Source organism: Astyanax mexicanus, chromosome 7 (assembly GCF_023375975.1).
Source record: "Astyanax mexicanus isolate ESR-SI-001 chromosome 7, AstMex3_surface, whole genome shotgun sequence".
In the NCBI taxonomy this organism is placed as follows: domain Eukaryota; kingdom Metazoa; phylum Chordata; class Actinopteri; order Characiformes; family Acestrorhamphidae; genus Astyanax; species Astyanax mexicanus.
In genome coordinates this window covers 16,650,744-16,660,222 of record NC_064414.1, presented here as the reverse complement: position 1 = coordinate 16,660,222, position 9,479 = coordinate 16,650,744, and the positions used below count along the sequence as shown (strand labels likewise).

Sequence of the window (9,479 nt, the reverse complement as noted above, 5' to 3'; positions counted from 1 at the left end):
AATGGGAATTTCACCACATTTCAGGTGTGGGATGTTCACTCTGCATGCTGCATTGTATTGCCTACTGTGGGAATACACAGACTTGATACTGTATGAAAATAAATCTTTAAAATATCACATTTCTCACTGAATCTATGAGTTGCCTCTTTTCCAGCGCTATGTGATTTTTATTTATTTTTGATCAATTCTTAAGTGAATATTTACAGAAATTACTGATCCATCAGACAGTCAGAAATGACGGGACAGTTCTTTAGTTCCGGTTGGGTATATTTCAGACCCGTGTTCCTGTGTGTCTAATCTGCCACATTTCTGTATGAGTCCATCAGCTGCACCACAGGTCCCAGATCAGAGAAATCCAGCCAGCGTTAGAATCTCTCAGCTGAACGACTGGCAACCGCTCGGATGTTCCCATACACCTTTGATGGTGGGCTCCCTGATGAGGTGAAAGGAAACATCAATCCAGTTACTAACCATCCATTTCATCACCCAACCTCTTATACACACATACACACACACACACAGCTCAGTGGCCTCCAAACCTCACCCACAGAGCTCCCTTACAGCACGTTACAATTCAAATCCAACACCTTTCTTTTATTTGGGTAAGGTTGGGGTATTAGGTTACGGTTTAAATTATTATTTTTTTGGACATATAAAACAGTATAAAAACATTAAGGTAATCTATGTTGCACCCTTTGCTGACACGGATGTGCTAACACAAACACACAGTGTGTCTAGTCTCTGTAGAGTACTTGATGCTAATAGAATAGGACTAGATAAAACATGATCCTTTTCACCCCATACCTAATGCTACACAGTGGAACTGTGTTCTCTAAAATGATGAAGCTTATGTAGCTAAATGCAATTAACTGCTCAAAGAAATGTTTTAAGTATAAAGTCTTCCCTGCACAGGAGACACAGTTAAGGCTGGTTTATACTTCTGAGTCAAGTCAACGCATTGCCTACAATGTAGTCTGCGTGAGAGCCTGACATAGTGGGCATGTTTATTCTTCTGTATTCATGTGTACACGACTCTGAATCACTCTGCAGTATAAACCATGAAGGCAGGAACACAAAGCTCAGTAGACCAATCACAGCTGCTGCTGCTGCTGTCAGAGTTCTATAGTTACATTTCTGGGGAGGTGTGCGTCGGGTTATGGCGTAGGTTCGATGCAGAATTATAAATTGGAATTTACTCCAACAAAAGCACTTAAAATTATTTAAAATAAATTTAAAAGAAACAGTGAATGTCAGGTGTTCCAATACTCCAGGAGCAGGTTAAAAGCCACCAGCCTGCCTTTACTTACCCAAAATGAGATTGCATATAGCTGTCCGTGCCATTTTTATGTTCTGAAAAGATCCTAATATGTGAACCTTCCTGCAAAAATAAAAGATAAAATGTATTTATTAGCACACATACAAATGAATATTTTTTCTTAAAATAAGCAATTAACTGTTCAATTAAACAAAAAATGAACAAACATTTACAATGCACTCACGTGTCTGCCAGGACTATCCTAGTTTTGGTGACGTTTTCAATAGTGAATTTAGTTTTTCCTCCTTTGCCTGCTATTCTACCAACAGCTCTACAGAGGTGATCTCCTTTCAGAGGCTTAACTAAAATTACACAAATAAAACCACTTTACAAATGAGACATTACGAGGAGTAAATGCACATCAATGCTGAAATTAGACTTACCATCTGTGACATCAAATGTTTCCAAAAACAGTTCATCCAGTCTGATGAGTGCAAGTGCATCCTGAGGAACAGTTCAAAAAATTATTTTTCACAGTAATTCATAAATATACAGTGATGTGAAAAAGTATTTGCCCCGTACAGATGTGTTTTTGGCATCAACAACTGCAATAAAACTGTTTTTTTTATATATTCACTTAGGTTATCTTTTTTCTGAAAAATGTAAGTATGACAAAAAAAGCAAAAACAAGAAATCTATATAGGGCAAATACTTTTTCACTGCACTGTAATCTTCAAAATACTGTGTCTAAATACCCACCTCAACTTGAAATCCCAAAACAAATGCCTTTACAAAGTCTGCTGCTTTCGTGAGCGCACCAATATCTTGTGTTTCCTTGCACGTCTGAAAATGTATAAATAAATACATTTACGAAAAGGAAGAATAATGAAAGAGTTTCACAGTTCCAAGCCCTTTCACAACCACATTTAATGAAATAATTTGTCTTTACCTTAATCTCAACATTTCTTGTTTTGAGATTAAATCTGACTTGAAGTTGCAGGTTCTCAACAATGGGGGTAAATATTTTAAGCCAGTTGTCCTTCAACGGTGTGTAGCGGTGAGAAGGAACAGGTATTTTCCTCATCTCATCAGCACCTCCCTGAAAAACAAACCAGATATGTTTAAGATAACAAAACAACAACAATAAAAACACTTATTTTGTAGTGTTGTAAACTCCTGTACACTAACTCTCTCATTCTGACTGAAGAGATGGAAGTGACGAAATGGCTCTTAGACGAGCTGAGCGAGAATACCAGAGACTCAAACTTATATTAATAGATCATCATCAACAACACTGATAAACACAACCTGATTACAGCTAGCTAAAATGTTGTCTGCTGTATCCATCCTTGTAACGTTACCTAAATATTAGACATTATCTTATTTACACGTGTGAACACCTATGGAACCAGGATTTAAAGCCCACATATTATCGATCTGGACACGTGTGAACGAGCCTGAACAAACAGCGTGTCTCTGACTTCTACTGGATACGTGTGTGCTTGGTTTTATGGGGTAGTGTACACATAACCATTAGGTGTAATAACTTTGTTAGAGCGCTTATATATTTTTTGTTAGGTTAAGTTTTTTTAGTAAACACACTTGCTAACAAGTACCGTGGCTACTGCTCATGCTGAGGATCTGCGCATGCGCAAAACAGCACACGTGTATGGCTTTGCCCTCAGAAACTCTTTGACATTTCTATAAATAAACCCGCAGCTACCGTCGGAGTCAATCCGATTATTAGCCTGGTTATTAACCTGGGTCACAGGACAGAACCCGGTCAGTGTTGTACCTGCAGTAAATCGCCTGATATGGGGGGGAACTGCGGCCTCTTGGGCGCAGCAGGCTCGTCGCTCTCCATGCCCGCGTCCTGCGCCGCTCTCTTCCGCTTCTCCCGCCGCTTCCCCCGGACCTCCTCAAACCCCGGCTCGGGCAGCGTGCTCTCCGCGGTCTCCATGCTGGAGGGTTTGGTGTTTATTCCTCAGATTCAATAAAAACAGGAGAATTAATAACTCCCTGTTTACCTGTAGCACGCGCTCCCTCACTCTACTCACAAGGACCCCGGGCCGAGCTGTCTGAACACGCCGGACTGAATAAAAGCGGGAGCAGCGCGGCGAGGGGAGATAAACACCGAGAGAAATGTGATTAAACTGTGTTTAAGATTGAAATGAAATAGAGTTAGTGTGCTGAGGGCAGGGCTGTCTACGATGTGGTCTGAAAAATAAATATTTGTATGGGCCGGGCGGTCAGGCAGTTCTGTGGACAGCTGCGGTGTTGGTTCAGGGGTCCTCGGTCGGTCAGAGTGCAACACTGAAGCGTTAACGTTAGTTAGTTCAGGTTAGAGTAGAGAACTGAGTTCTGTATAGTGGAGCTCTGTGTGTAGAGCTGTATAAATATATATTTTATATAGTAAAGTTATATAGCGGTAGGAGCGGGATGTCGGCTCCACTGGACAAGCCGCAAGTTGTCTCCCACAGTCAGAAGAGTCTGAATTACTCGCTGTTCGACAGTAAATGGATTCCCTGCAGCGCGAAGTTCGTGTGTTTGGGAAGTTCCTGCAGAGGAACCGGATTAATGCAGATCTACGAGCTGCAGCACGGAGACATAAAGCTCGTTAAAGAGGTGAACTCTAGCTCTTTATCACTGTATCGCTGTAAAAGTGTCTGATTCTCTAGTTTAGAGGGTCTGTAACTCGCTAATGTCTCTGAGATTTCTAGAACAGTCCGGCTGTCGGTTGTCATAGCAACGGGGATTAACAGGGACAGCTCTGATAATATATTTCAGCGTGTTTTTACAGCAGCCACGTCCTCGTGTGATACGAAAACAACACTGAAATATACAACTCTGATGAGTTTCTTTGATTTTACTAAATTTTAGTAAACTTACTATGTAATATAATCAAGAGGAATATGGATGATCACAAGCCATCAAACCAAGCTGAACTTCCTGAATTTTTGCAACAGGAGTGGCATATAGTTATCCAAAATCAGTGAGCAAGACTGGTGGAGGAGAACATGCCAAGATGCATGAAAACTGTGATTAAGTTTTTTTTTTTTTTTTTCATTTTGTTGCAGTAGTGTATTCTTGTAATAATTTTTATAACTCAGTGTTTTGTCATATTGCCAAGAGTATTGTGATCACGAAAATACCATGAAATATTGTGATATTATTTTAGGGCTTCATCAACCACCCATACTCCTTTATTAATCTCTCCACCTCTCTTCACTTCAAATTCTATGATATCTCACTTAGTAGCTCTTTTTGTCATCCAATGCAATCAAATCCTCACAGCATTGCTCCAAATCTAGTAGAAAGTCTTTCCTGGCCAGATGTCACAGTTGCTACAATAAAAGCAGGATAAACTTTTATTTAGAACTTGTATTACCAGAAACAATGAATGCAGCATGTGTCTCGATATTTTAAATATTTATAACTTCCAAGCAGAGATTCTAACAAAACACAATACTGTTCAGAATAAATTTGTCTTTAGCTTTACTTAACACTTATTACTTGATTTTTTTTTTGTTATTTTTGTTGAGTATCCCAGTTTCGGTGCATCCCTACTAACAACGATGGCCGTTGACTGTGTTTGCTTATGTTCCCCACAGTGCTGATCAAAATTCTAGGAAATGTATATATTTAAACATTTGTATGTACTCATGATTTTATGATCTTAAGTTACATTTAATCTAATCCTACATGTAGTGTACTGATCCGCACACATGCTCATGACTGCATTCATTAGCACTGCTTAGTTTTGTGTTCTGTTTCTGTATTTCAGACGGAGAAAACCAAGCCCATAAAATGTGGGACGTTTGGAGCTTCATCTCTCCAGCAGAGGCATTTGGCCACAGGAGACTTTGATGGAAATCTACACGTGTGGTATTAATAATTTTTTTTTCTTAAATTTTTTTCTTTCTAGTATGTTAGAGTTTTTACTAACAGGCTGACTGAAGTATGAATGTTTGTTTAGGAATCTGGAAGCGCCGGATGTCCCGGTTTACTCGGTGAAAGCCCATAAGGAGATAGTGAACGCTGTTGATGGCGTTGGAGGTTTAGGTATTGGAGATGGTGCTCCAGAAATCGTTACAGGAAGCAGAGACGGTATGCGTTACTGCTTTCGAGATGCACACTACAATAGAAAGTTTGCTATTAGGTACGAACAGTAGTTTGTAATCAGGCGTACGTATTTTGACTTGTTTTTGTAGGTACAGTTAAGGTGTGGGACCCGAGACAAAAGGACACACCTGTGGCAAACATGGAGCCAGTCGAAGGAGAAACTAAGAGAGATTGTTGGACAGTTGCTTTTGGTGTGTATTTTACACTATATCCAGTTAATATGTCAAAAGTTTGCCAACAAGCACAAACATGTTTTACTCCATTTAGTTGTAAATCTTTATTTATTTATGTTACATTGAAAGGTCACGCCTTTAATGACCAGGACCGCTGTGTGTGTGCTGGTTACGACAATGGAGACATCAAGCTGTTTGACCTGCGGAATATGTCTGTACGATGGGAGAAAAACATTAAAAATGGCGTATGTGAAATTTTATTTCTTTCTCATTTAAGTGTACGATTTATTAGTTTTAGTTGGAATCATGTCCTCAGGTTTTCTGCAAAACATTTTTCTTTGGTCTTTTTGTCAACCCCAGTGCTCCAGAGTTTATAAGGACAGCATTAAAACCTTTACAATTTGTGATTAGGATTACAGTTTAATACTGCTTTACAAACATCAAATAAATCAGACATCAATGTTGAGGTGTCTTGTGTAAATGTCATGTTTAACATCGAACCACAGATTTTCAGTGCTGTAAATAGGAACTATTCTCTTACATTAGCTGCCACACAATCCCAATGCATAATGTTTTATAATCAAATATTGTTTTTTGTCTTTTCGAACATATATGGAAAAAAAGTATTGCAGTTCCTGCTTCTTCTGAAATAGTGTTTATTCGTAGCATTGCTATGAGGATTTGATTGAGTTTAGTGATGAGCATTAGTGATGTTTGGATGCTGTTTGATCACGGCCACCTTATGCCCAACTCCTCAACTCATCCCATTAAAAAGTGTCATTCCAGCACACTTTCTCTGGGGTCTTTACACTCCTAGCCAGTGGCTGGCAAATGAACCAAAAAGGTTCATATTTATCTGCTCCAGGGAATCCTATTCTATTGGCAGGAACTAGACAAGCTGTGTGTGCACTTGCACAACAATGTCAGCAGAGGTTCTATCTATTAGAAAAAATGTCCACAAACGTATACATTAACCTATAGATTTTCCATGATTTATATATTTACTTTATCAGTCAGCAGCACCTTTAATAAAAAAAGCTGCAGTTTTCTCCACATTATCTAGAATATTTAGATGTTTATATAGAGTTTTGCTCTGTTTAGATCAGGTGAACTTAAATTCTTGCTTCAGCATGTGAAAGATACTGGGTTTTTAGCTCAGTGATTTATGCAGTTGATTTTAACAATTTTGACATTTCTGATGGTAATCAAAGAACATGTTGATATGTATATATTATGGATGCACAACAATATTGGAATTATATTAGTATCGACCAGTGTTTCTAAAATAGTAATTATCATACAGATAGAATTCTGATACGGTTGTGCATCCCTATTATATAGATATAGCAACTTTAAATTTGACTAATTTAAGGTATTTTTTATTTGATTAATTTTACAGTTCTAAAGTTATATAGTTCTAAATTATGACTTCTCTTTGGTACAAATTCCTTTTATTTAGCTTTATTTGTGGTTTATTATTCTCAGTCAGCTGCTTAAGGAATCCTATAAATTTGCTAAGCTCTGGAATCACCTTCAGACAATCCTTGTCTGGTTGAGACTTTACAGCTAAATGTTAACAAGTTAAAGTTAAGTGTCCAAGCAATTTTAGTTTAGCTAATTAACAAAGGTTCTTAGTTTGATCAGGGGCTGAACTGTTTGCCTAGAACCGAATACTTTCAGTCTGTGCTGTAGAATATTACTAATCTATGTATTATAAGTATTATTACATAACATAACAAACATACCAAAAAGTAACCACTAATATGAATGTTGCAGTGTTGTCTCTATAGCTTTTTAAAAGTATGATAATTGTGTGTTTATTTGTATTCTCTCTTTGATAGGTGTGCAGTGTTGAATTTGACAGGAAGGATATCCAAATGAACAAACTGGTGGCAACATCTTTAGAGGGCAAATTCCACGTGTTTGACATGAGAACTGAACACCCAACCAAAGGCTTTGCTTCTGTATCTGAAAAGGTAGTTGAAGTTGACGTGAATGTTGCTGATATAAATGTAGATCTGTGGAGCTTCTGTTTATCTTAGTATTGTTTTTCGCACTATAAGGCTCACTTAAAATCCTTTAATCTACATTGGATGAACCGCTTGCTGATGGCGCCCTGACACTCAGGGTTCCTCTGTGTAGCGCTGTCGGGCGCATTTACTAGTATTTGCTAACCACGACTAGCGCTGCTGCTAACTGCACTGTTAAACATATTGGAAATCAAAGCTTACTGTAAATAAACGGAAGCACTTTACTCACCCAAATAAACAGTTTTCAGGGGAGAAATCTGTGTAGATTAACATGCGACACCCTCGTTTCTTATTTTTGTTGCTTATAATGCCCCCTATAATCTGATGCTTTTGTTGATAGTGCACCTTTTAATCCGGTGCAATTTATAGTGTGAAAAATATGGTATTCCGATTTGTACACGCTCATTTACTCTTTTACATTTTTTAGGCTCATAAGTCTACAGTATGGCAAGTACGGCATTTGCCTCAAAACCGAGACATTTTCATGACAGCAGGTGGAGCAGGAAACCTGCACTTATGGAAATAGTAAGTAAATCATTGCTGGTACCACTATAAAAATCTCACACATTCATAGCAGCCTCTGTGATACTGAAAATCCTGTTTCATAGACAACTAATACATATATGTTTTTAAATGCATGATTTTTATGAATGTTTGTGTTATTGCAGTGAGTATCCAGCGAAGAGGAGTGAGATGGATGGAGATGGAGAGGAGAGAGGAGTGGCTGGGACACTGAACCTCCTGCAAAATGTTACGCTGTCCACGCAGCCCATCTCCAGCCTGGACTGGAGTCCTGATAAACAGGGTCTGTGTGTGTGTTCTTCCTTCGACCAGTGTGTGCGAGTACTCATCGTTACCAAGCTGAACAGAGTGTGAGTCCGTGACTCCAAACCTGTATATATTTCTGCTGTAACTGTATTTTCCACTCAAATATGAACTTTTTAATGAGTATACTCACATACTCAAATACTCTGTTTGGCAGAGCAGTGTCTCTGTGCTGATGTGCTCTTTAATCTGTTTAAATATATTAAATGGTGTTTTATACAGCATTCCTTCCCAGACGTGGACAGCTTTTCTTCACAAACACATTTCTCACTTTTTCACTCAAAGAAAGGAGAGGAGTTTATGGAGCTAGAGAAGAGGAATAGTGAATACACACACTTATATCATTGTTTGATTTTTAACAGGGTTGTTTTAAACAGGGAATGTGCTTTGAGTTTTTGTGTCTGTGCAGTGCAGTGGTGGGAAATCCTTCAGTATTTAAGGTGTTTAGCTCTGTTGCAAAGACACAGCATACCCAGAACCATGAATATGCTGATCAGCAGGTGGAAGCAGGTTAAAGAGGAGAGCAGGAAGTAAGGAGATGTAAGAGCGACTTCAGAGATGAAGGTAAAAAGACTTTAAAAGACTTTGTTAAAGTAAATGGAGAATAAGGCTCAATCCCATTTCTCATTGGTACCCAACCCCTTGTGTTACAAAGAGTTAAAATCCCCAATAGGGTCTCCTGTTTTTATGCTTGTTCTGAGAAATGGCCACAATACTTTAAGCCACATTAAATATAATGGAATGATTATTGTACTTTTTAACAAAGAAAACTCCAGTTATATTTGTGGGTTTGTTTGGTTGCTTGTGCTGTTATGCTACCATGATTTCTCATAGCCCTCTATTTGTAGTGTGCCTCTGAAAAATCACTGTTTGGAGGGTCAGGTAATACTGTACCCTACTGCAATGTTCCAACAAGAATCGGGACACCCTACCCTACAGTTTTTAGGTAGAATGAGATTGGGCCCAAGTGTGAAATACATTTAAAAATAGTTAATACGTTAAAATTGTCAGCAGCTATGCTGGGAACGTAGAGAGGTGAAGGAGCTGAAGCAGAGACAAATCCCAAAACTAGAA

General features: G+C 38.5%; 2 protein-coding genes across 2 annotated transcripts; one reads left to right on the top strand and one right to left on the bottom strand.

The window, feature by feature from the left end:
• Window positions 1–99: 99 nt before the first annotated feature.
• Window positions 100–3,343, bottom strand: pno1 (partner of NOB1 homolog). The gene is made up of 7 exons (XM_007247339.4): window positions 3,051–3,343; window positions 2,205–2,354; window positions 2,015–2,098; window positions 1,699–1,759; window positions 1,500–1,617; window positions 1,308–1,378; window positions 100–433 (listed from the first exon to the last, which is right to left on the bottom strand). The coding sequence occupies exons 1-7, from the start codon at window positions 3,213–3,215 to the stop codon at window positions 366–368; spliced, it is 717 nt and encodes a 238-aa protein (XP_007247401.1). The 5' UTR covers window positions 3,216–3,343; the 3' UTR covers window positions 100–365.
• A 98-nt stretch (window positions 3,344–3,441) lies between these two features.
• dnaaf10 (dynein axonemal assembly factor 10) lies at window positions 3,442–8,629 on the top strand. The gene is made up of 8 exons (XM_007247337.4): window positions 3,442–3,880; window positions 5,040–5,140; window positions 5,232–5,362; window positions 5,467–5,568; window positions 5,680–5,795; window positions 7,392–7,526; window positions 8,008–8,105; window positions 8,249–8,629. Exons 1-8 carry the CDS (start codon window positions 3,695–3,697, stop codon window positions 8,454–8,456), a joined length of 1,077 nt encoding a protein of 358 aa, XP_007247399.3. The 5' UTR covers window positions 3,442–3,694; the 3' UTR covers window positions 8,457–8,629.
• Window positions 8,630–9,479: the final 850 nt, after the last annotated feature.

Coding starts and splice junctions, on each gene's coding strand:
- dnaaf10 (XM_007247337.4), top strand. CDS start 3,695: ATGTCGGCTCCACTGGACAAGCCGCAAGTTGTCTCCCACAGTCAGAAG. Junction 5,569..5,679: donor TTGTTGGACAGTTGCTTTTG/GTGTGTATTTTA, acceptor TTACATTGAAAG/GTCACGCCTTTAATGACCAG. Junction 8,106..8,248: donor AACCTGCACTTATGGAAATA/GTAAGTAAATCA, acceptor GTGTTATTGCAG/TGAGTATCCAGCGAAGAGGA.
- pno1 (XM_007247339.4), bottom strand. CDS start 3,215: ATGGAGACCGCGGAGAGCACGCTGCCCGAGCCGGGGTTTGAGGAGGTC. Junction 1,618..1,698: donor AACATTTGATGTCACAGATG/GTAAGTCTAATT, acceptor GTGTAATTTTAG/TTAAGCCTCTGAAAGGAGAT. Junction 434..1,307: donor TATATGCAATCTCATTTTGG/GTAAGTAAAGGC, acceptor TCACCTCATCAG/GGAGCCCACCATCAAAGGTG.